The sequence below is a fragment of the Ursus arctos genome, unplaced genomic scaffold (genome assembly GCF_023065955.2).
Source record: "Ursus arctos isolate Adak ecotype North America unplaced genomic scaffold, UrsArc2.0 scaffold_7, whole genome shotgun sequence".
NCBI lineage: Eukaryota > Metazoa > Chordata > Mammalia > Carnivora > Ursidae > Ursus > Ursus arctos.
Window position 1 is genome coordinate 23,978,402 of NW_026623089.1, and position 24,995 is coordinate 24,003,396.

Below are 24,995 nucleotides of genomic sequence, written 5' to 3' on the forward strand. Positions count from 1 at the left end.
CCCTCTGGAGTTTCGGGGGGTCAATGGGCCGACCTCTGCGGCGGCCCCGGCTCCGGGCCCCCGCAACCCGCCTGGTCCTCCTTAAGAAGCTTCCGCCGCCCGGAGTAGAGGCGGGTGTTTTGTTCTTATAAGGAGGAAAAAGTTTCTGTGACATCCAGGAAATGAGTAACTCCGCAGCCTTTAGGGCCGCGCTGATGGAGGCCCGAAGGCAGGAGCCGGCCGGGGTGTCGCCGCCCCCGTCCCCCTAAGTGCCGGGCTGGACGCTCGGCCGAAGCCGCCCGCGAACCGCGGCCTCCGGGCCCTGGGGACCCGTGCGCGCAGCCGGTCTGGCGCGGTCCCTGCCAAGACCGGGAGCCGGACGAAAGCCAGTGTAAGTCCCGGTGCGTCCAGCTCGCGTGGTGTGGGAAGAGGAGCGCGGGGCGGGGGGACCGCGGGTAGGCGGCGCTGCGCCCGCGGTCTGGCCGCGGAGCGGGGTCCCGGGGGGCGCGGGCGGCTGCTCCGCCCGGGGTTGGGCTGCCTGGGGAGCCCCGGCTGCGTGGTCTTTGGAGGCGCGCGAGTCCTGCGCCCCCGTGTCTCCGCTCCAGCCCCGGGCGCGGACCCCGGGGGCACCTCGCTGCAGCCCCGCGCGGCGGGCAGCTCCTCCTCGGGGCGCCTGGAGCGGGGCCGCGACGTTGTGCCCGGTGCCCCGACGATCCGTTACTTCTGACCGTCGGAGCGGAGTGCCGGGGCAGAAAGACAGGCCAGGTCACCGGCCCTTTGGCCAGCCTCCTTCCCCTCCTGGAAGGAGGCAGGAGGAGTGCAGCGTGTTTTTTCTCGGTTTTAGGTAGTGAAGGTAGGGGGTTATGGGGGCCGGATGAAGCCTCCACAGCTTCCTCTTTCGGGACTATTAGTGGAGGAGACCCCACGCTGTGCAGAACTTTCTCTTGCGGATTCAAATAGTCTCTGCCGTCTGACCCTTAACCCATCCGCACCCCTCCCCAGTTGTCTCTAGCTTTCTGCTTCCAGGTGAAGGGACTCAGAAGCCCCGAGGCCAGGCTTCCCATCCGAAACGCTCCTCTTTAAAAACCAACCAGGAAGGGAAAATATTTCACTGAGCCACTCAGGGACCGCACGTTGCCATTCTCATCCTCTGCCTGGTTTGAGAAGGCACCACCTTCAAAACAAAAGAGCTCCAGATAGTGGCAGATCCGAGACCCCGGTCCTTGGGATCCAAATCAGTTTGAGAATCCTGTTCTGTTCTCTTGTTACTCTTCTGGTTTTGACTCAGGGCCCTTCCCTTTTACAAACCAGTTCTGCCTCGGAGAGGCTGCCAGGTTAAGCTGATCTGAGGCTGGTGTAGTCACAGGTCCAGGTTAGCTGTGAAAATGGCATGGCAGACACAGGTAGAATTGCTGCCGTTCATGTCTTTATTAATAACATAATGGGCTGTGCTCTGGAGTCATCCTTCCAGCCTACGTGCCTAAGTGGCTTTCATTGTTTGCTAATTCCCTATGCCTGCTGCTGCTCGGGGCCATTCTGCCCTCGTATTTTCCACTTGTGGGTAACCATAAAGTGGTTATACTGACTCTGCTCGCTCCCTGGGTGGATGGAAAGGCTTTTGTTCAAATGCCATACCCTAGCTCCATAATTTTCAAAGATGCGGCAATTTCAAGCTCTGGCTTTCAAGGATCTGAACTTTTAACCCGATGCCATCATCCCAGAAGTTGTCACCTTACCAGGAATGGCCCCCAGCTCCTGTGGTGCTCAAAGGGACACAAAGAAGAGGGTGTGGGGGTGAACTTTTTATCTGGGGACAGTGATAGGGAAGAACTTCTGGTAGAGGCTTCTGGCAAAATTGCCCACCTGAGAAAGTACTGTCTGGGAGAAAACTGGTTTTGGGGATGCCGGGGTGCCTCAGTGGGTTAAGCCTCTGCCTTCAGCTCAGGTCATGATCCCAGGGTCCTGGGATTGAGCCCCAGTCAGGCTCTCTGCTCCCAGGGAGCCTGCTTCTCCCTGTCCCTATGCCCCTCCCCCTGCTTGTGCTCTCTCACGTGCGTGCTCTCTCTCTCTCTCTCTCTCTCAAATAAATAAAATCTTAGAGAAAACTGTTTTGTATTTTTCCCTTCTTGAACCCCTGGGGTCAATAAAGAGAAGGTGGGGGATTCTGTCTGATGGAGGAGGTACACATCTCAGTGGGAGGCAGTGACCAGCAGAGCCCCTGGAAGGGTAGTATTGGGCCCCTGGAGTGCATGCGCTCAGTGCTCCATGCCATCTCTTGGAAGGGACAGCACTGCCAAAGGAAACTGGTCCAGAGGAGAGGGGATGGCAGGGCAAGGGGGCTCTGCAAAGTGCGTCTTGTGAGGGAAAAGGAAGTGAACCGGCAACATTTGTCTCCGGGATGAGAAGCCGAGGGGGCTGAGGCTGTGGCCTTCAGGAATCTCCAGCACTGGCACTTGAGAAAAGGAGAAGACTTGCTCTGTCTAACCTCAGAGACTCACTGATTAGGAGAGACAGGGAGACAGGTCTTACTCAGAAGTAAGCAGTAACTCGCCAACAACTAGAACTCCTCACTGGGTAATGCACTGCCCATGCCTGTCACCAGAGATAGCTGGCCATCAGCCATTATGAAGGAGAGACTCCCTTCAGAGGCCAAAACTGTGGCTCCATATTTGGGGCCGAGAAGTCCCCTCAGTAGGGATGAGGTAGTAGTGGAGCTTGTGGGGTTTTAATAGAGAAGCGTCCTAGAGTGCTGGGGAGCTGAGGAGCAGCACCTTATTGCTGGGGAGAGGGATGTATCCGAGAATGCCAAGGGATGTTAATAATAACCACCAAAGCTGTTGCTAGTATATTCCGCTCCTGGTGTGAATTACAATAAGATGTACCTCGCTGCAAGGGGATGGCGCCTTGGTGACATTTAGGGTACCACCTTGGGGCCTCATCTTAATGGACATGGCCGAGGCACATAGCTGGACAAGTACCTGGGAGCTGGATTCATCCTCACCATACCCTGGGCCAGGTGTTCTTGAGCAGTACACCACCTGTGCAACCATACATAGCAGCCCTGATAACCAGCCACTATTGAGGGCTTAACATTTATTTGCCAGGCTTTTTTTCCCCCCCAAAACCACCTTCCTTTCATTAAGTCATTTAATTTTCATAGTAGTCCTATGAGGTAGGCACTGTTATCCCCAAATAGATGAGGAAACTAAGGCACAGAGCAGTGAAGTATTCAGGAGTCTGGAAGCTGAGTCCCAGTCACTGAACGTTCACAGAACAAGAAACAAGCTTAAAAAGCTAGTTCGGGGGCGCCTGGGTGGCTCAGTTGGTTGAGCACCCGACTCTCGGTTTTGGCTCAGCTCGTGATCTCAGGAGTCATGGGATCTGCCCAGTGCCAGGCTCCACACTCAGGGGGAGTCTGCTTGGGAGCTTGGGATCCTCTCCTCTCTCTCCCTCTGCGCCTCCCACCCCCCACACGCTCTCTCTTGTTCAGGCGCTCTCTCTCTCTTTCTCTCATAAATGGATACATCTTAAAAAAAAAAAAAAGTTTGGTTGGGGGCCCTTGTGGGAAGAAGGAAAGAGCAATTGCTTTTTTCTTTGTCCAAGGAAGAAATACCCACTCTCTGCTCAGATGGAGAAAAGATGGAAAACTCATCTGGCAGCAGAAAGGCAAGGAAAGAAAGAGCACTCTTGGCCTTGACAGCTCATGGGAGGCGTGGCCCAAGTATCAACTGACTTTTCTCTTTAATTGCTGGGCAGTGTGAGGTGGCAAATCCAGTTTGGGGCCTGACATGAGGGTGATGAGTAAGTGCCACCTGTATGTGGTGCAGAGGGAAAAGGCCACAGCTACACGGGGCCCCTGACCCAGGCAGGAAATGCCCCCAGGAGTGGAACGAGGTGGTGGCGAGTGTCCAAACATGCTGTTCTAGCACTTCCCATCCCCCAGTCCCCATCTGTTCCCTCTTCCCTTCCCTGTCCAGGCCCTATTCACCTGCAAATGCCTTTCCCAAGCTTGTTCAGGAAATCTTTCCCCAAATTCCATTTCACACCCTCATATATCACTTATTTTCCACACCGTACATTTTAGCACTTAGGTAGCTGAAATGAAGCATGTTACTACATACTGTCTACAGACAGCAGTTTAAACAAACTAGCTTCTCATCCAGTGAGGGTGCCTCACAGTCTCTTGGGAAGGATCAGCTGGTACCCAGCAGATTTCGCATAAAGGTGGTATTTATGTGGATCACGTCACCTGTCCCAAGTCTAGCTCTTAGCTGTGCCTACTCAGAAATCCCATCTCCACAATTTTCCGAGTGGTTTGGTCTTGGACTACTGAGTCACCTCTAGAAGATCCCGGAAGTGGGTGTGCAAATTAGAATGCTAGTTTATTAATTTGGAAGACTTAATGACCATCACCATCACGCAGACTAGATAGTATCTGGTCCCTGCGTCCTGGGCGAGCCACATGGGAATCCAAAGATCAGCTCGTGCTTAGCAAAGCAGGAAATGGAGGGAGGGGGATGCCTAATAACACGGGACTCTCTTGACTTCCATGGACCTCTGATCAGTGGAGAGACACCTGCCAGGTAGACCAGTACTCCAGTCAGCCTGGCTGTGTAGGTCTCCTTGGCCAGTGTCTCAGGGGCAGTGTTTACCTGATAGGATTTCTCCATTTCCTCTTGCATAATTTAGCTATTTTTATTTTACTTACTTAATTTGTTTAGTGCTTTATAAGCTTTAGCTCCCAGCTACATAGAGTTTTATTTGCATAAGTTAACCACTATACAGCTCCAGGGTTGGAGGCCAAGACGAAGGGGTAAATGCTGTATGCAAATTAAGAGGATTTGGTCAGGTGGCCTGGATGGGTCAACAGTAAGCCAAGCACAGAGCAAAGAAACATGGTCCCTAATCAGCACAGATGCTTGGGGAAGTGGAAGAGCCCAGACTGGCCACTTAGGGCAGCCCCTGTGCGAGCATGGGTGTGAAGCAGTACTAAGGCACTGCTCGCCTTGGCTGCCTCGGGTCAGCTGGCCTGCCCAGATGGCCTCTCGGGATTTAAAGGGCTCTCTGTGAGCTCTGTCTGGCCCCGCATGGCTCATCTTTAGTAAGCCATAGTCTTCAGGTGCCCCAGCGCCAAGGAAATGTGATCCACGTGGGCTTTGGGGTAGGGTGGGCTTGGGTTGAGTCCTGGCCCCACTGCTCAGTACATGGATGTTCTCTGTATTGGGGCCAGTGCTTTGACTGTTTCAGGCCTCAGTTTCATCATCGGTAAAATGGGGATAACCACTCACAGGACATGTGTAGAAAGCACTGAGCACTGTGCGCAGCACAGACTTCTGATCGGGCTAGTACGTGCTCTTAAAGACAGTAGAGTTCAGTCGAGGATCCATATTCTCTGCCCAGCTGGGACCCCAGCTTCCCCATTAGTGCCACTGATGTCTGGCCAAAGGACAAGGCTGTAGGGACCCAGACTGTCCTAGAGGCTTAGAAGGAAGGAGCTCATTGGTGCCCTTGCTGTGGTTTGTTCAGAGCTGAGGACAAAGCTGCTAGTCCCCACTTTCCGCCAACTCTGTGGGAGGGAGAGTCAGGTTTGATGCTTGGTCTGAGCAGGCGTCCTTCCAGAGGGAGAGAAGGGTGAGGTTTTCTGGGCAAGGAAGAGGGTCCTGCGGGGGTGCCTAAGAGGTCTGCAGGGCCTTCCTCAGCAGTTTGGGACCTGTGGTATTTTCTCTTTGAAAGCATATTCCCCCTGTATCCAGTGGCCCACCCCCTGACATCAGCAGAATGGAAGCACCTGGAAGGTGACATCACTGTTGCCCACGGCAACACCTCACCTCCACCTTAAGGTAGACCGGGAGGAATAAGAACCATCCCAACTGTAAGACACATGTTGAAGGGAGGGAGCACAGAAGGTGTGACATCCACAGGTGTGTTTCTCAGGGGCTGGGCAGGGGGAAGAGGGAGGGGCTGCAGTTCAGAGGTCTAGGCTGGGAGCCAGTTGGTCTCTGGGCCTTGGACTTGGCCCAGGGGAATAGAGCTCAGTGCTGAGGGCTGCAGTCTTAGTTCTCTGAGCTGTGACTTAGAGCAAAGAGCATGACTCCTTTCAGTAACTTCTGGCAGCTTCCATGGCCCTGGGTTTCCCTTCTACAACCTGAATCTGGTAGGGGAGAGTGGGAGGTAGGGGATCAGTGATAGGGAGATCAGAAAAGTGGCTTTCCCTCCTTCTCCACCCTCACCTCCAAAGGAAGGTGGGAAACAAGGATGCCCACGTCCTCACTACAGGGACTGACTTAAGAGAGGGGACCTTCATTCATTGCTCGAGTATTGGTTGTGCATGTACAATGTGCAAGGCAGTGAATGTGCTCGGGATTCATTGGCTTCATGGAGCTTTATAATCAAAGGTACGCAGAGAGGAGGACTGTGTGGGATCCGCTGCCCCAGGAGTTGATACCAGCTGGGAACAGAAGCAAGGTCTCACAGCTCACCTCTCACCAGCTCTGGCACGCCCCATCGAATTTCAAGTTGGCCTAAACTAAAGCTGTGGAATCCCTTCCTCCCCAGTAATTCATACAGAGGTTTGGAGGTGGTTGAGATATACCCGAGATTTGGGGAGTGGTGTTAGAGAGGACGGGCATGGGTGTCAACTGTGTCCTGCCAAAGAACAGAATCCCACAAAGTCTGAGTGTCAGAGGTCAGAAGACAACAGGCAGACCACCTACTCCAGGTCCCCTCCCTCTCTGACTCTGTGGTATTAGCAGTTGGGCTCAGTTTCTCTGCCTGTCTAATGGGGATAGGAGCAGCCAGTACTAGAGAAAGTACAGAGCACTTTAAGATCCTCAGATGGAAGTCCTGGAAAAAAGACAAAGCCCACAATTCTCAAATGACTCATTTGCAGGTGAATGCCATAGTGGTTGCCTGGCCGCCTGGGGGGAGGGCTCAGCTTTGGAGCTCTCCTGGGCTACTCCTCTCTCCCCCAGGTCATTCCCTGAAGTGGATACAGGAGAGTCTCCTGTAACCTGCACCAAACCATGGGGAGGGCGTTGTCGTAATTCTGGTCCTGCTTGTTGGTACAAAACCGCGCGCTCATAACAAACTGTGCTCCTGGGAGCCGGTTTCAGTAGCCGTCTTCGCAGCAGTCAGGGACCCGCCTGAAGGTCATGAAAAGGTCCTTTGTTTGCTGAGACTTTGTTCCAGAGTCAGTGAAGGGGCAGGACCACAGCAAGTCTGGGCTGGAGGGGAAGAGAATGGGGGATGCCTAGGCCCTACCCCTGCTTGCCACTCCAGAAGGCACTTTCTCTCTGATGCCTCCTGGCAAAAGGCACTGTCCACTGTCAGAAGGGTGCTCCCTCCCTCCCTTGTCCCAACGCACTGTCCTTTCAGCAGAAAAGCAGTCTCAGACATCTCAGGTCACACCCAGAGTCTCTGGGTGGGAGGGGCCTTGAACGCTCATTAAGTCTCACTCCCTGCTTCAAGCCCACATTTCACTTAAATTGTCAGCGCCTTGTCCTAAACGGTGCAGGAAAGGCCATAGACACATGTAATATTTCATAGATAATCAAGTCACTGAGCAGCACAGCATGATGGGAAGATCGGAGGCTTGAAGGGCAGTCCTGAGTTCGAATCCCAGTGCTGATGGTGAGCAAGTGGCCTCGCCACTCTGTGCCTCAGTTTCCTTATCTGTAAAACACAGATAGTGCCTCTTTCAGGGGTTTATTGTGCAGATGAGACCCATAAAGCATTTTGCACAATGCCTGAATCTCTGTAAATGTCACACGATGGCTGCTGTTTTTTAAACTCTTCCATGGGGTGTCAGGGTCACGGGGCTGGGCTGTTCTTTCCCAGAAAGGGAGAACTGCTTGCCAGTCCACCAAGGGTTGCTTCTCTGCTGCTTTTCCTGAATTTGCTTCAAATCCTGTATCCTCCATTTATCTTATATTTCTGTAAGGCTCTCAAGCAAGGAAGTGGGCGTCAAGGGGAGAGGCAGCTGGGGGTCAGATAAACTTGTGTCAGGGTTCATTCCTGGGTCGTTTTCTTGGTAAACACGGGTGGTGAGTCAGCCTACAGTTCGAAGAAGGCCGTCCAGACCTGAAGTGGCTGAGGTCTGTCTCCCGGGCCTCGTCTGGAAGGGTTTTTGCTCACATTCCCCTAGGCGTTTACCATTCTTAGCACTTTGCTTTTCTAACTGCAGAGCGCCTCCCAGGAAGCAAAACCTTACAAGTGACTTCATCAGGGACCTCCCACTACACCCCCATTTCAAAAGCAGCGAGGTTTTCTTTCCCCCAACGTCATTCATTCACTCAGCAAGCATCAAGGAACCCCTGCACCTTTAATGCCAGGCATCAGGGACCCACTGTGGTTTCTCCTTCTAGGTGCTTAGAAGGCCTAGAAGATCGGTCAGTGTCGATGCTGCCAGACCCGGGGGGGGGGGGGGCGCAAGCTGTGAACTCCCCAGGTGCCAAGCTTCCTGCTCTCCCTCTGTGGTAGCCCCTGGGGCCGTTTGAAGAAACAGGGAGGTAGAGGAGACAACCAGACCAGGTCCCCAGGCTTCTGGAATGCTGCAGGGATGTCGGTCACCCCCGTCTCCCCAGGGGAGTCCCTAAGATGCAGGATTTAACAAATCAAAGCAGAGACCTGGGCTATCACCCATACCACAGCAGATAACCATGTCCTTTACAGAGCATGACCATGTATGGGACCACCATGCCAAGAAGGAGGTACTGTTGTCACCGTGAGAGATTGGGATTCAAACCCAGGCCCTCTGATTGCAGGGTCTGGCCCCTTCACTGCTGTGCACTGAGCCTCTGCAAAGTGTTAAGCTCCTCAGCTGAACCTCTTGGGCTGTTTCTTCCTGGGTGGCCTTGGGGTGGAGGATGTCCCTGTGAACTTGGCAGTTTCGGGGGCCGCTTGCCGCCTGCCCAGCCTGACCCACTGGTTGCTGTCGTTGGTTCAGGCGCCCCTGCTATGTGCCAGGCGCCATCTCGGGCAGAAGCCAGGGCAGAGCGCAGGCATCATTCCATCCCCGTGGCTGGTTGTCGGCGTTTTGTCTGATTCACAGGGAAGAGGACTCCGTGCAGTGCGAGACGGTTCTGGGGATAATTTTGCCAACTGTTCAGGACTTAGAGTCTAGGCCCCCTGCTTTCCCGGACGGGAGATCTGGTTCACCCTGACTGAGGCGGCCCCGGAGAGGGAGGGCAGGCCGACTCTGGCCCTGGTGTTCAGCGCAGGTTCCTGCAGCAGAGAGCACAGGCAGAGAGGCCCCCACAAGCTCTGAGGCGTTTTACAACTGGGCTGGCCTCCATCTTGCCTTTGTGTCTCCTGCTAGTCCCCTTTATTAAGATGAAAGGCGTTTTAGATCTTTGCAGGCACAAAGCGTGTGTGTGTGTGTGTGTGTGTGTGTGTACAGGCAGGAGGCCCAGAGCTCTCCCCCTGCCCCCCTCCCCTCTCCCCCTCCCCCCAGCCCAGCTGGGGCACAGGCACTGGGTCCAGTACCGCCCAAGCCCCGGGGGGCTAGGGTGGGAGAACAGCCTGGGATTTCACTGTGTGGGGGCTAGAATCCCTCAAGCCGGGGTGTGAGTAAGAGACGGCAGATGGGGGGGGGGGGACTATGGAAAAGTCCTGGGGGCCCTTGTGAGCTGGTCTGTCCTTGTTCTCCTCCAGGGATCACAAGGAAGGTGGCGCCCAGCCACCTGGTTCATTCCATCCATCCCCAGCTCCTCTGTGAGAGGGGAAGCAGGGTGGCCAAGGGAGGGCTTTGTCTCCACTTTGTTTTCCTTTGTATTTTCTCTCTGGTTCCCGCTCAGGCCCCTCGCAGACCCTCCCCATTGAGCCAGCGTGTTCGCTGTTGTCTGGAGCCTGCGTTCTGTCACTGCGGCCTGCCGTCTGTCACTGCGGCCTGCCCTCCTGGCCCTCCCTGCCCCACAGCCAGAGTGTGGCTCTTCCGGAGCATTCCCCGCTCTGCTTGGAGGTAGGGGCTGCAGAGAACACAGGGTGCAGGGAGAGAAGGGGGCACATCTGGGGAGCCTTGGCATCCCTGCCTGAGGTGGGTGTTAACGTTCCCTCCCAGCCAGCGCTCTTGTGGGCGAGATGGGGCCCAGGGGCAGAGGGAAATTCTGAGAAACACGAGCTCAAGCCAAGCCAACATCTGACTGTGTATGAGGGCTGCTTCACTGCGGGAAGTGGTTACCTCTGTGTTTCCATTGTTAACACGCCCCTGTGATTTCAGGTCCAGAAATCTGAGGTGGGAATCCGGGGATCAAGGGACACACTTTGGTGCACACTCGCTGTAAGAAACGCATCCTTCCTAAGGATGGAGGACATGTGTGCTTTCTTTTGAAAGCGGGTGTCTCCAGAGCACAGGATGGGAGCACCCTGGTGGGTCCCCAGGACCCCACGCATCCTTGGTGCCCTGAGCAGGCAGCCCTGGAAGTTGTGGGGTAAGACCAGAGCTCAAGCGGCTCACTGTGATAAAAGAGCAGGAAGGGGTGAAGCAGGGAGATGGCGGGGTCTGGAGCTGTGGGCCTAGCATGGCCTCTGGCTCCTCTGCTCTCTTCCTGTGAGACCGTGAGCGAATGCTCCTCCTCTCGGCTCCGCGGGCTCCCGCCTGTGGAATGGGGCTGCTGCACCGGTGAGCCGAGCTAAGTAAGGAGAGGAGGGGGGAGCAAGCACTGTGGGGTCCCAGCTGTGGGACATCTCCAGGATGCCATCCGCACGAGGCACCAGACTTAGCCACACTCAGAAGGGCTTACTACATATGCCGTCTCCGCCCCCCCACCCTAGCTTGTTCTTGTATCCCTTTCAAGAAAGAAGGGTTTGTCTCAGGAGGTGGGGGTGGAGAGGGATCAGGAAGGCTCTTGGAGGCAGTTTCTGAGATGGGCTTGCTGTGAAGACCATCAGGTAGGGTTTGGGTTGTGTGCTCTGGACACGGTGCAGGGAATTGGGGGCTATATAGGAGATGTTCAGGGGACAGTCAATCATCTGAAGTGGCCAGGGCAGGTGGGAAGGGAACTGAGGGGTCCCCCGAGGCTGGGTGGGCCAGGCCCCGAACATCAGTCTTAAACCTCTGACCCATGTCAAATGGAAACTAGAACCCAATGAGATGGAGGAGGGAGACCTCCAGGGACAAGGAGGCCACCCGGCATGCCTGGGAGTGAGGGAGGGCCCGGGGGAGCTGATGCCAGGGGCCCGTGCCAGCCAGGCTGGGGAGCCCCCGGTGTGGGTGCCGGGCAAAGGCTGCCTCAGAGGTGGCAGGGGAACAGGGTGGGCGAGGAGGCTGCGCTTCGAGACTGTTCTCCTCCCACGGCTGCTTTGACAAAACATCACAAACTAACTGGGTGGTGAAACGACAGAAACAAACCTCTCAAAGTTCTGGAGGCCTGAAGTCTGAAATCGGGGTACCCGCAGGGCCACACCGTCTCCAGCCCCGAGGGGGGCTGTTTCCTTGCCCCGTCCAGCGCATGGGGGCTCCAGGCCTTCCAGGCTGTGGCAGCTTCGCTACAGCCTCTGCCTCCAGCTTCTAGCACCTTCTCCTCTCTGTCTGTTTGCTCCTTTTCTGCCCCTTTATAAGGATACTTGTCACTGGATTTAGGGCCCACCTGGGGCATATGGGCTGAGCTCATCTCAAGGTCCTTAATTTAATTACATCTGTAAAGACCCTTCCTTCTAAGTAAAGTCACATTCACAGGGTCTGGGTGTTAGCCTGTGGACTTATCTTTTTGAGGGTCAGCGTTCAACCCACTGCAGCAACTGTTGGATTCAGGGTGCCCTGGGGGGGAACAGGTGAGAGAAAGCTGGATGTGGGCCAAGACAAAAGGCTGCTAGGGGAGCCCCTTCCTGTCTCTGGGGTCTGCAAGCTCCCTGCCATGCCTTAGCCTCTGTGACACCAGGCTTCTGTCTGTCCCAGGACACTGCGATTTCCCATGATGTGCTGTGGGGACCTCAGGCAGCGTGGCTGGACGGAAGGACACCATGTCCTTCCTGGGAGATTGGTGGCTCCCCTGCCTTCTCCATCTGTTGCTTGCCAAGGGATGTGTGTGAGCTGCTGATGGAAGAGCGGGAACAGGAAGGGTGTGGGCTCTCCCACCCACATCGGCGGAGTCCAGGCCCCTGTCCTTCCTGCACTTCGCTGACCAGCTGCGTGACCCCAGACCGGAGGACGGGGTTGGCATCCTGGTGACTTTTTGGAAGCCCCTCCCCTTCTGAAATCGGGCCTTGAGGAAACTTAGTGCTTTGGCCTGTGTGACTCGGCACCCTCTGTGAGTCCGGCCAGGCCACGGGCGGTGACAGCAGAGCTCACCTTGGCGAGAAGGCCACTCCCCTCACAGTGTAAACTTTGCCTTGGGCTCTCCTCCACCAGGCCTGGCAGGGCGAGATGGAGGGGCTGTCTGTGCTCTCTGCTCTCTCCCCCACCCCGACCAGGGTCCAGTCTTGACCTCTGCTTCTTCTGAGCCCAGTGTAGGATCTCCCCTGGGTTAGGGAGGGGCAGTGGGGGTCCGGTTCTCCCGGGGGCCACAGACCTTGGACAGTAGCTCCAAGTGCTCCTTGTGCGTACCTGATAGGCTAGAGTCTCTGTTTCTTCTAGTCCCCGGAGAGGCTGTGGAGAAGGCTTGATGTAAATCTCCGGCGCAGGCCTGGCTCAGGCCCGCCCTCATAAATGCTGGTTCTGATTATGCTGAGGGTGGCTGCTGGGATGACTGGGAGACGCTGGAATACAGTCAGGACTGGGTTTGGGGAGAAGGGTCGAGCCGGGGGGCTATTTCAGGGAGTCCTGTTCACAGAGAAAATAGTAAGGAGGTGGTGTTGCTGAGGGGGAAAAGTAAGGAGAGTTCCAGGGTCAAGGGCAGCCTTGAGGGTGCTCGGTAGGGGCTGGGGAGTGCTGGTGGCCAGGAGAAAGGAGGCACACAGAGGGGGCTGGGGCCCAGGGCCTGCAGGCTTTAGGTGGCCCACTGACATATTTTATTTGGCTTCCATGGCTTTCAAAGAATTTTTGAAATAGCACCCGACCTTGTAAATTTGAGGGATGTTGATAAAATCCAGATTTCTGGCTTCTCTTGGGAGAAAAAAAAAGATGGTGCCGCTCTCGGCACACAGCGCATGCAGTGTGGCGGCTCTGTCCTGTACACAGAGCGTGTGGGACCCGGTTGCCCTGCGCCCGCCACTTGCATCTCTAGGATCCGCAGCCTCGTCCATTCACTACGGGGCCTTCCCCACCCCGCACCCCCACATTTGGTCTTACAAGCCCTGCTTTCGGGAAGGGTGACTGGAAGGAGGGAAGGGAAGGAGCCCAGTGGCCATGAGGGTGGCAGGTCCAAGGCAGGCGAGCCTGGCTGGACGCCAAGACAGAGGTTCTGCTGCGGGGAGGGGTGGGGTGGAAGGTGATGGGGGTGGCTGTAAGGACACGGAGAAGAAGAGACACCGGGGGCCCAGCACCTCGCCCTTCAACCCATTTCTCAATTACGCTTTGTTGGTCCTCTTCCTTCCTCTTTTCTCACTTGCTGTCTTTGCTCTGCCCTCCCTCTCCTACCCAGCCTTGAGTCCACAGGACCCAGCCCCTCCCCAGTGCCGCTCAGCCCCTCCCCTGTCCCCACCCCCATTGGGGGTGCAGGCAGAGAGGAACCTCAGGGAGCGATGGCCTTGCTGGGGGGCAGGCCAGTCTACAAGGCCTTTCTCCTCTCCTGCAGGGGACTCCTGTGCTGGAGGGTGGGAGCCATCTACAGTGAGTCCGTTTACACCCCACTCACCCACCCCCGGGCCTGAGTTAGGTGAAGAGGAAGGAGTTTGTGGAGACATGTCACTCCCACAGCGACCATCTCCTCTCTAACACATGATTAGTCAGCTCTCACCGACATACTGGGCAGCCTGGTGCCCTGGAGGAGACAGGAGGACATCCAGCTTTGGGAACTTGCTGGAACTGTAGCTAGGAAGGTACTGGTGGGCAAAGTGACACAAGGGAAGAGTGAGAAGGTGGCCTCACCTGCAAGAGTTCTGAGAAGGGCAAGGCAGGCCTGCACCCAGGGGCAGGCTCCCTGAGGAGGGGCCCCTGAGCTGGCCCTGAATGAAGGTGCCCCTGGGCTGGGCGGGGAAGCTGACACCAGTGTGCAGCGTGGGCTCTGCTAGAAAGAGGCATGGAATCGGGGATCAGACAGACAGGCCAGACCGCAGAGGAGAGCCTCACCAGGGCTGCAGACAGACTGCTTGCTCATGGGGCCCAAACTCCACCCCCAAGACTCGGGATCAAACTTTCTTACGGTCCTGTTTCCTCGAGGCACAGCCAACTCGATGATCTGGGTGGTCGCTCCTGGCCGTGATGCCTGGGAGGTGGCAGGGCTTGCTCATCCCCTGGGAGGGTGGGGGGAGCGCAGAGGAAAGGGGGACAGGCTCACTGCAGACAGGGAATCTTAGAAGCCACACAGTGGACCTTTCTGATCATCAGTCTCTTCATAAGATAGGTTGTTTCAACTACCTAACTCGTGCTCTGAGAACCAAACGACAGAATACACGCCGAGTACTTAGCTGTACTTAGCCGAGTGCTGCTGTTGATGAGAACACAAGCGCCCACCGTGCCTTCTCAGCTGTCTGTCCGTCTGTGAATCCCTGGGAGGGCCCGCCTGCCTGGGCCACTTTGACCCTACCCTCCTGCTCGAGTGAGTCTCCTCTTTGGGTCTCTTTAGTTTCATCTGTAAAATGGGGCTTAGATGAGTAGAACACTAAATTCTGACTTCCTTGAATGTGTGGCTTTATTGCCCCCGAACAGCCGTGTACCTTGCCAGCTGGGCCTGAGAAACTCAGCACAAGGCCGGGCGCACAGTAGGGGTGCAGCCCAAACTTACTGACAGCTTGGTCTCCTTTGGTCCCTTCTTCAGAGCATGCAGAGCGAAGCAGTGGGAAAGGGACCCAAGGAATGCCCCGGGACCTGGGCTGCAGGTGGCTTCCCCTGCCATCAACCTCCTCCTTTCTTCTAAATATATAAGGAAACCGCCTCAGCTGCTCCTTTCAGCTCGGAAGGGGACGCCGGGGCGGGCGGCTCTTGCTGTTGTAATTAGCAGAGCTAATTGCATCTGACCCACGGGGCGAGCTGCAGGATTGGGCTGCAGGGACACCACAGGAACCACACCCTCCTCCTCCCTGGAGGCCTGCCTGGCTTGGGCAGGGCTGGTTCTCAGACATGAGTGGGTGCTGGAACCACCCGAAGGGCTCGTTACAACATAGGTGCTGGGCCCCGGCCCTGGAATTTCGGATCAGCGGGGCTGGGATTGCACCGAGCATTCGCATTACTAACAAGTTCCCACGGGGTCTGCCCAGTAGAGACCACATTTTGAGAACCACTGTCCCAGGGGACTGCTGGCTGCTGAGAAATGGGTCCTGAGGCCCACCAGCCAGCGTTGGGTGGGGGTAGGTGGGTGAGGGGGCAGAAGGGGTGTGGATGAACCCAGGCTCTCACTGCTCCAGGTTTGCTGTGGGAATTCTGTCTGGAAGGAGAGGGCTACTGGGACGTGGAGCCAAAGGCTTGCACACCCACATCTCCCCTGCTAGTGAACACAAGGAAGGCCCACAGACAAAGAGGGGCCCCCAAAGAACAGAAATGAAACTCTGCGTTTTCGTCACCTACTGCTCATGCGCCGTTAACGTTCCCCAGCTCGTTCAGTCCTGTGACGGTCCTTGGTGGCTGTCTGCCTCCATGTGTGGATTGTGGTGTTCTTTCTGCCTGCGATCGTGCTGGGCTCATGTGTGTGAGCCCTACAGCATCCAGAATGTTCCTTGTGCATAGTAGGTGCTCTGGAAACATCAGGGTGGAAAGAACTTGGGCTTTCCAGGTGGAGCAGATAGAACAGACTATCTCAACCCAGCTGTGCCTTTTCTAGTCGTGTGGCTAGAAAACTGCTTTTTGTCTCTTGGGCTTGGTTAACCCATCTGTGGGTTGTCTCTCGGGCTTGGTTAACCCATCTGTGAAACAGGGACAGCACGCACTTAGGTTATAGGGGTCGCTGTGCACCCAGCACATCCTAGTGAGGCCTGATAAACGGAAGCCTGTGTCTGTTAGACAGCTCTTAGTGGCATTGATTTGGATTAAGCTCGGATTGGGGTGCTGGGGGCTCTGGGGAATGCAGGAGTGACAGACCCCAGGGAACAGAGAGTCCATCTGGGGTTTCTCCCCGAGTCTGAGGCTTCTGGCCTGGTGCGGAATAAGGGTCTGAGAAAACCACTGGTCTGGGTTGACCACCCGCAGCCCTGTGCCCTAGCCCCTGCTGCCTCGTGACCCTGGCTCTTTGCCAGGCTAAGTTTAGCTGTGACCTGCATGGGCCACCACACTCCATGGGCAGGAGCGGGGGTGGAGAGGAACTCTGCAGGTTTCCTGCCGGCTTCCTGGCAAGCAGACAGACAAAAGCCCTCAGAGTGACCCAAGTTAATGTTTCAGCTGAACCCAGCTGGATGTCTTGGGCCATGTGTTGGGGTAGCCTCGTAGGGCTGAGAGCCTTGGGCCAAGGCAGAGGTGGACAACTTTGAAATTGGAGAAAGGGGCCTTTTGGGAAGGTGTGTGTGTGTGTGTGTGTGTGTGTGTGTGTGTGTACGTACATGCATATGTATTCATGGTTTGGAGAGAGCCTCCCAAATACCTGTGTGTCCCTATGGTCTCCAATAAAAGTCGCACCACTCTGGTTCCTTCTCCTCATTCTTCTGGCCCCATGGCCCCCAGGGCAGTGTTCCCTGTGGCTTGGTTTGGGAAGGGGAAATAGAGGTTCCAGCTTGGCCCCGTCTAGTGACCAATGGCAGCCTCAGCCTGTTCCCCATCCCTTAGGTTGCCATAAGCAGAGCTGGCCTGTCCACACGTTAAAAGGAGCAAAATGACAACTGGGATCTCATCTGATCCCTGGGAGGGAGTTGATGGTTTAAGTAAGGAGTGAGTCAGAACTCCACCTCCGGGAGGATCCAAGCCTTCTCCCCTTTGCTGGGGGGCAGGGTGGGCAGAGTGGCACGCCAAGGGACGGCTACTCTAGAGGAGCGTTTGTGCTTTCAAAGCACTTTCGAGCGTGCTTTCCTCCACACCCCTAGGACTTGGCAGGGCTGGTGTGCTTAGCAGGTGAGAAAACAGAGGCCTGTGGAGGCCTAGAGGGAAGGAGCGGATGTTGAAGGGCATCGACTCTGTGCCAGGCTCTGTGCCAAGCACCTGAAATGGATTATCTCCCTTAACTCAGCCTTCCTAGGAGGGAGGCTCTGCTCTTAGCGCCATCTCAGAGGGACAGCCGTGGAGCCCTGGAGAGGCAAGGCCCCTTGGCAGGGAGTAGAGTCACATTTCAAACCCAGGCCCTTTGTCCGCCCATCGCCCTCATGCTCCAGTGAGTCTGGTAACCCTACTCCTGTCAGTGTCACTGAGGGCTGCTTGCATCCTGCCAGAGTACCTTGTAGGGGCATCTGTGGGGCCCCTCAAGAACCCCTACAGGCAGGGTCACTGCATTTCCCCATCCCATCACAGATACCTTTTCATGAGAAAACTTGCTCGGGGGCAGGCATTTTGCTAAGGGCTTTACATGCATGATCTCATTCAAGCTTTACAACATCAGGTATGATTATGCCCATTTCACAGATGAAGAGACTGAGGGTCTAAGACGTTGGGTGACTTGTCCAAGGTCACATAGCTAGTACGTGCCCATGCTGGCTTCTAGCCCCGTCTTGGCTACTCCAGAATCCATCCTCTTAATCCCTTGCATACAGAGTTGATGGCTCCAGTTGGCTTGGAGCTTTGAAACTTGCCTGTCCCGGTGTACAAGGAGGCCATTACAGCCCTTGAACAAGGCATGAGGATGCACACAGCCCCATGGAAGCTGCTGGGGAGAGAGAAGGAAGACCTCCCAGTCTTGAGGCTTGACGATGGCGCCGCTCCCCGCTTGCTGACGTCCTACCCTGAATTGGTGTGGAGGCTGACCTCCAGGGTCAGGGGCTGCCCAGGACTATGACTGTGACCTGTCAGGGTCTGCTGTGCCCAAAGGGGACTGCCTATAGTACAGGGGCCCCCAAGGACCTCAGAACCTCCAAATTCTCTCCCAGCTGATTGCTGCCTGGTGCTGTGCTACTTAGCACCGCACGCCTTGATCCTAAAACCCTGATCCCTGTTAAGAAGCCAGCCTCACGGCTTTGCCTTGGACCACCCCGGCAAGACTTTCCATTGAGGTTTCTCTCATGGGGAAACCAGGGCTGACCTGTTTCACCAATGATCTAGCAAGCCGCTCCTTGTCCTAGGGAAGAAAAGCTGGCTAGCTTCACCCTGGACCTTTTCCTCACCCCACACCCCTTCCGGCCTGATGTCCTGCACTTTCTCCTGTCCTCCATCTCCTCCTCAAGTTCACCTCTGAGGCCTGAATGTGTGTGCGTGCTGAATTCTGCCGGTGGACCCCGCTTTCGGTTCCTGCTTGCGTGTCCAGCTGTGTATGGGATGGAATCACATCTGAGCAGCAGGCTTTACCCACGTGTGGCAACTCAGCTCACGTACATCCCGGCCCTGCTGGCTAGAACCTGCAGACGTGTCTTTACCTGATGCCACGTCCCTGTTCCTTGGCACCGTTAGGGTAAGAACCAGAACAAGTGGTTTCAGGGGTGTAAATTCAGGGTTAGGGAATGGGGCTCAAGCAAAGTGGAGAAGCTCCTATCAGCCCGCACTGGCAGACAGAATGTCCGGGGGGCCCTCTGTGCTCTCTGCCGTCCAACAGCCTCATTTGGCCATTTGTTCTCCTCGCTGAGGTTCCAGGCACAAAGAGGGCAGGGCAAGCATGGCAAAGGCCCGTTGTTACTTCCCAAGGTTCCTTCCTGGGAGGAGAGGGCGTGATGTAAGGCTTATCCTGTGCGACTGCGCCTGGAGGACTTTCACGTGGATAGTATTAAAATGCAGATTCTGGTTCGATAGGTCTGGGATGGGGCCGAGGTTCTGTGTTATCTGACTCCCAGGATTGTGAAGGGTTAGCCCTTCCCTGAAAGTCACTTGAGATCTAAAAAATCCGTTTGTCCTGGAGGAATGGAGTGTCTCCCTTCACAATTAAGAAGTCAGATTTAATGTTTAGACGACTCAGGAGAGGAAATCCAATGACTCGGTCACTCTGGCTGTCTCCAAGATTGCCCTGGGGAGAGACCCAGGAGAAGGCCAGGAGGTCAGGGTCTGAATTTGGGCTGAGGTCTTACGGATCAGAAGAAGGGGTTTACAGTGGCAGAAGACAAGGGCCCAAAACTGCTTCGGAAACACTTGCTGTTCAATGAGTCTGCACTCTGCACCATCCACTGTGCCGTGTTCGCAGTCCGCGTGGGTCACCACATCCCTCGGTACTGTGGCCTGCGCGTGCTCTGGCTTTCCTCTCGTCCAGTAGGGAAACTGGGTCTCAGAGAGGTGTGTTAACGTGCCCAGGGGCACACAGCTAATCAATGACAGGGATGGCTTTGGAACTCAGCCTTCTTGTTCTTAACCACTAGGCTTTAATGCCTTAAGGAAAGTCACATTCACCACAAGGCATTCACTGGGAAGAGGTGGGTTGAAGTAGAGGAAAACAACTCAAACCGATTTAAACAAAGTTGGAGATATTGTTGACTTAGATGACTTTAAAAGTCCGGAGGCAATGGCTTCAGGCATAGCTGGATCCAGGGAATCTGCTTTTGTCTATGTTGGCATCTTTCTCAAGCAGACCCCCCTTTGAGGTCTAGAGAGCCTCTGGCAGCTGTGATCCTGTTCCCTGGCAAACTTAGTCTTTCTCCCATCGGCCCCAGCAAATCCCACCTCTGTGTCCCTCCCATTGGCCCGAGGGAGGTCCTATGCTCCTTAGTGAATCCACACTGTGGGGGCGGGGGTACAGAATAGCTTGGGCCTGCGTTATATGTTCACCCCTGGAGCTGGGGGTGGGGTTATCCCCACCCAAGCCATAGGACGGGGGCCAGAAAAGGGTTGGCTCCTGGGGAAAGTGCGTTGCTGCTTCCAGAAGGAGGAAAGCCTGAGCAGACAAACAGGACAGCCTCCACAAGTCGCTCAGCCAGGATTGCTGGCTTTCAGGGCTTTGTGGTTCTTTCTTCCAAGGCTATCCCGAGGCATGGGACGAGGGGAGACTGAAAGCTGGGCGGGAGAACTGCGAGACTTTCTCATCAGCTCAGTGGGACAGAGGTTAGAGTGAGGGTCCGGGGAGGAAGTGGCATGGAGGGAAGCTCAGTGTGACCATTGATCTGTCTCTCTGTCTGGCAGGAAAGTCCCAGCCATGGCTCTGGGGCTCTTCCGGGTGTGTCTGGTGGTGGTGACAGCCATCATCAACCACCCGCTGCTGTTCCCGCGGGAGAATGCCACGGTCCCCGAGAACGAGGAGGAGATCATCCGCAAGATGCAGGCGCACCAGGAGAAGCTGCAGCTGGAGCAGCTCCGCCTGGAGGAGGAGGTGGCCCGGCTGGTGGCCGAGAGGGAGGCGCTGGAGCGGGTGGCGGAGGAAGGCCAGCAGCAGAATGAGACCCGCACGGCCTGGGACCTGTGGAGCACCATCTGCGTGATCCTCTTCCTGGTGATCGAGGTGTGGCGGCAGGACTACCAGGACGGGCCTTCGCCGGAGTGCCCGGGCGGGGACGAGGACGAGCTGCCCGGCCTGGAGGGCGCCCCGCTGCGGGGCCTCACCCTGCCCAACAAGGCCACGCTCGAGCACTTCTACGAGCACTGCATCCGGGGCGCCACGGCCGATGCGGCCCGCACGCGGGAGTTCGTGGAAGGCTTCGTGGATGACCTGCTGGAGGCCCTGCGGAGCCTCTGCAACCGGGACACGGACATGGAGGTGGAGGACTTCATTGGCGTGGACAGCATGTACGAGAACTGGCAGGTGGACAAGCCGCTGCTGTGTGACCTCTTTGTGCCCTTCATGCCGCCCGAGCCCTACCACTTCCGCCCCGAGCTCTGCTGCTCCCGCCGCTCCGTGCCCTTGGACCGCCAGGGCTACGGCCAGATCAAGGTGGTCCGGGCCGACGAGGACGCGCTGGGCTGCGTCTGCGGCAAGACCACGCTGGGGGAAGACATGCTGTGTCTCCTCCATGGCAGGGACAACCCCGCGCGGCCGGGCAGCGAGCTGGAGACCCTGCTGTGCGCCGGCGACTCCCCGTACCTGGACACGCTGCAGGTCATGAAGTGGTTCCAGACGGCCCTCACCAGGGCCTGGCACCGCATTGCCCACAAATACGAGTTCGACCTGGCCTTCGGGCAGCTGGACTCACCAGGCTCCCTCAAGATCAAGTTCCGCTCGGGGAAGTTCATGCCCTTCAACCTGATTCCTGTGATCCAGTGTGACGACTCGGACCTGTACTTTGTCTCCCACCTTCCCAGGGAGCCCTCCGGGGAGACCCCGGCGTCCAGCACCGACTGGCTCCTGTCCTTTGCCGTCTACGAGCGACACTTCCTCCGGATGACATCGAAGGCGCTGCCCGAGGGGGCCTGCCACCTCAGCTGCTTGCAGATCGCCTCCTTCCTGCTGTCCAAGCAGGGCCGCCTGACCGGCCCCAGCGGCCTGGGCAACTACCACCTGAAGACGGCCCTGCTGCACCTCCTGCTGTCCCGGCGGCCGGCCGACTGGAAGGCCGGGCAGCTAGACGCTCGCCTGCACGAGCTGCTTCGCTTCCTGGAGAAGAGCCTGCTGGAGAAGAAGCTCCATCACTTCTTCATCGGCAACCGCAAGGTGCCCGATGGCATGGGACTCCCTGAGGCCGTTCGCAGGGCCGAGCCTCTCAACCTCTTCCGGCCCTTCGTCCTGCAGCGAAGTCTCTACCAGAAGACAGTGGACTCCTTCTACGAAATGCTCAAGAACGCCCCGGTGCTCATTAGCGAGTACTCCCTCCATATCCCCTCCGACCATGCCAGCCTGCCCCACAAAGCTGCTGTCTTGTAGAGCGTCCGGGACCCAGACGGCCAGGACGCAGGGCACCCCACCTGTCCACACCTCTGGGGGCATCTGCAGGCCCTGTCACGGGAAAATGGCGGGCTTTGTGGGGCGCCACGGCTCAGCCCAGCAGGGAAGCCAGGCCCCACGGCGCAGAGGAAACAGAATTTCAAGCTGGAAGCTGGTTTGCTTTCATGCCACTCGGGCCTCCTGGTGAAGTTATTGTCCGGGTTTGGTCGATCCTTTGCAGCTTACTTTTGGGTCACCATAAATGGCCAAGATGAGGACAAAATCCTCTCTGCACATGGAGCTAAAGACAACGCAGACATCGATTCGGGTGTAATTTTTACATCCCAGGTCGGTCTCTACTTCAGTATCAACAGAGGGTCTGCAGGATGCTGACGGGGATGCGTGTTAAGACCCCGCAGCCCGTTTCCAGTAATCCTTGGCCCCGGGCATCTGCAGCCAAGGCTCTAACAGGGACAGTTGGAATTTTCAGCTTCCGTCCCCAGCCTGCACAGTAGCGGTCCAACTGCGGCTGCCATGTTTTAAACTATTTGGAGAAAAGACCTAGAAGAGATTCAAGGCCCCAAGGGGCCAATGTCTGTTGCACAGAAGTGGGTACTTGGTGGCAGAGAGAAGTTTCAGTCGGCCGCTTATTCAGCTCCGTGTCTCACTCAGGGTGCACCCCCTCCCCCAGTGTGCTGTGCCACCTACCATGCTGGGGACAAGCTCCGCAGCTGGTCTCTGACCATCCATGTGCTGGGGGAGGGCGGACCCTGAAGGTGGAAGCTGCAAGAGACACAGGGTGACTGGGGTGAAGAGTAGAACCTGTCCTTGGGGTGCTGGGGTCTGCCGCTGATGCCCAGTTCAGAGAAAATGGCAGAGCTGAGGAGTGAGGGAGGGATGCCAGAGCCCTGAGTTTTCCTCAGCAGGGTCGCAGTCCTAGAACCGAGCATGCCGGGAGGCAAGAGGAGACCCAGCTCCGTCCGTTGGCCCCAAGACCTGTTCACTCCAGCGGGGCGCCCTCCCTGCACAGAACCCCCCTTTCTGGAGGGGCCTTGGCAGCCGCACAGATGACCAAGACCCGAAGAGGCTCAGCTGACTGGGAACACGCAGGGACAACACTGCCGACCCAGCCGCCAAACCCCAGAGAGGTCACCTCGGCACTGCCAGCACTGCTCGGCACTCCAGGCCTGTGTAGGGGGGTTGGGAAGCCACTCCTCCACTTGTGGCTTCGCTGGCCCTTTGGGATTTCCTGCCATGGTACTGCCTCAGTAACCCTGCAGCAAGCCGAGGGGGAGGCGAGAATGAGCGCACCCGAACCAGCACCTGGGTTCCCCTCCCGGGTTTCAGCGGGCCAGGCCTGCCGAACCACATACCCGTTCCACGGGGATGTCAGGCTGCCGAGGACCCTGTCCCTCGCCCAGGGGTGCTCTCACCTGGCCCCAGGGGTCCCGGAAGATGGACGGTCTGCCTGACAGGGCTCACTTGCTCAGGAGGCTCGGCCGTGATGGGGCCCTGAGGCCGGTAGCGACCCTTCCGTGTGAGCTGGAGTCGGACTGCGCAGATGTGGGTCTGTGTCTCCCCGGCACCCTGGCGGCCGGGCTGCTGCTGGGAAGGGTCATGTCCACGTGGCCCCCAGCAGTAGCCCCAAGCCCCCCATTCAGTTGTGTTTGTTTCCAGAATTCGGGGTGAATTTCCGTATTTATTATTGCCCGTGCCTTGCCTTTCCCCTCCCCCTTCATCCTTATCTTATTGTGCTTGGAGGAGACCCCACAGCCAGGAACCAGGTCCCAGAAGCCAAGACCAAGCCTGAACCTCCCTCGGCTTCCCCTTGGCTTCCAGGAGAAAGTTCACTGAAAAATTACTTTCTGGCCTTTTGTTTATCCAGCGACGACAACTCGGCGGGTCAGTGGGGATCTTTTGTGCGCCAAAGCTGCTTCTGAAGCAGAAAGCAGCAGAGCTCTCGGTGTTTCATGCTGCCTTATTTATATTAAAGGAAGAATTAAATTCTTGCAAGGAGTAGAAACTGGTCACAGTGTTTGTTTTAACTTCAGGAAGTCTGTGAGGTTCCCCGGGCAGAGTTGGGGAGCAGGGAGGGTTTCCTGTTGACCAGCGGAAGCTTTCACTTGCTTTTGAGTCTTAAGCTTTCAGGAAGCTTTAAAAAAAAATAACAAAATAGAACCTTTCTAGCCCATCTTTGCAGCAGCCTACAGAGTTCCAGAAGGGGAACGTGGGGGATGCCGGCACAAGACCTTCTTTCACAGAGCTCAGTGTGCAAACATGTGGGAGCTACAAGGAACACGAAGCTTTTGGGTTTTGAGGAAAGAGACTGTCTTCGAAAGAGGCTTTCGTCCATCCGGGCATTTTATAGGCCTTTGCACTGAGGACACCCAGGCCTCTTTTTCTGAGGAAGCTCTCTCCTTTCCCAAGCAGGCTTGATCCCACCCCACCGGGCATCTGCTCGCTCGTTGGGGAAGGTGCCGCAGACCGCATCTTGCCGCATCTCTTGATGGTGCTGAAGAGGCCAAGACGTCGATTAGGTTGGGAAGGGCCACAAGAAAGATGGGAACACACTGCTGGCTGGTGCGAAGGAGGAGCCCTGTGAGAGCCTGCTTCTCCGGCGGCAGCCCCGCACTACACATGTGCGTGTCCCCCGGGTGCGGGCTTCTGGGCCACACTGCAGATTCCCTGGAGTCTCTAGTAGGGGTCCAGCTCAGGAGTCTGTATTGTGCCAAGTTCCCCGGGTGATTCTGAAGGTCCAAGAACCGCCACTCCCTGGGGGATTCGGGATTAGGCATTGCCTGAGAGAGCTTCTCAAAGATGGGTGAGACTGAGCTGGAAAAGTGTTCCAGCCAGAACCGTGGAGCGAGGGGGGGAGCGTGACAGACGCAGGCAACATTTAATAGCACTTGCTTTGTGCCGGTCACCCTTCTATGTGCATTTATGTACATTGACTCGTCTCATTCCCATGTCAGCCCTGTGCCGTGCGTGCTGTTAATGTCCTCCCCATTTCCCAGAGGGGGTGCTCCGGCACGGAAGGGTAAGTTGCAAAGCCAGGATTTGAACCCACGCAGGGCTGGTATATATGCTGATAGATACTGAGAAGTTTTAGCAAATGAGTTCGAAAATGTTGGGGCTGATCACAGA

The 24,995-nt window shown here is 56.5% G+C and overlaps 1 protein-coding gene across 3 annotated transcripts; it reads left to right on the forward strand.

Moving 5' to 3' along the window:
- The first annotated feature begins 156 nt into the window (after positions 1-156).
- ITPRIP (inositol 1,4,5-trisphosphate receptor interacting protein) lies at positions 157-23,874 on the forward strand. 3 transcript variants are annotated; one of them, XM_048218934.2, is made up of 3 exons: positions 292-370; positions 9,774-9,937; positions 20,180-23,874. In XM_048218934.2, the coding sequence occupies exon 3, from the start codon at positions 20,193-20,195 to the stop codon at positions 21,849-21,851; it is 1,659 nt and encodes a 552-aa protein (XP_048074891.1). In that variant the 5' UTR covers positions 292-370; positions 9,774-9,937; positions 20,180-20,192; the 3' UTR covers positions 21,852-23,874. The 3 variants fall into 3 exon arrangements, with proteins under 3 accessions (XP_026349849.1, XP_044238029.1, XP_048074891.1); XM_026494064.4 differs by lacking the exon at positions 9,774-9,937 and having other exon boundaries at positions 157-380; XM_044382094.3 differs by lacking the exon at positions 9,774-9,937 and having other exon boundaries at positions 157-370.
- Positions 23,875-24,995: the final 1,121 nt, after the last annotated feature.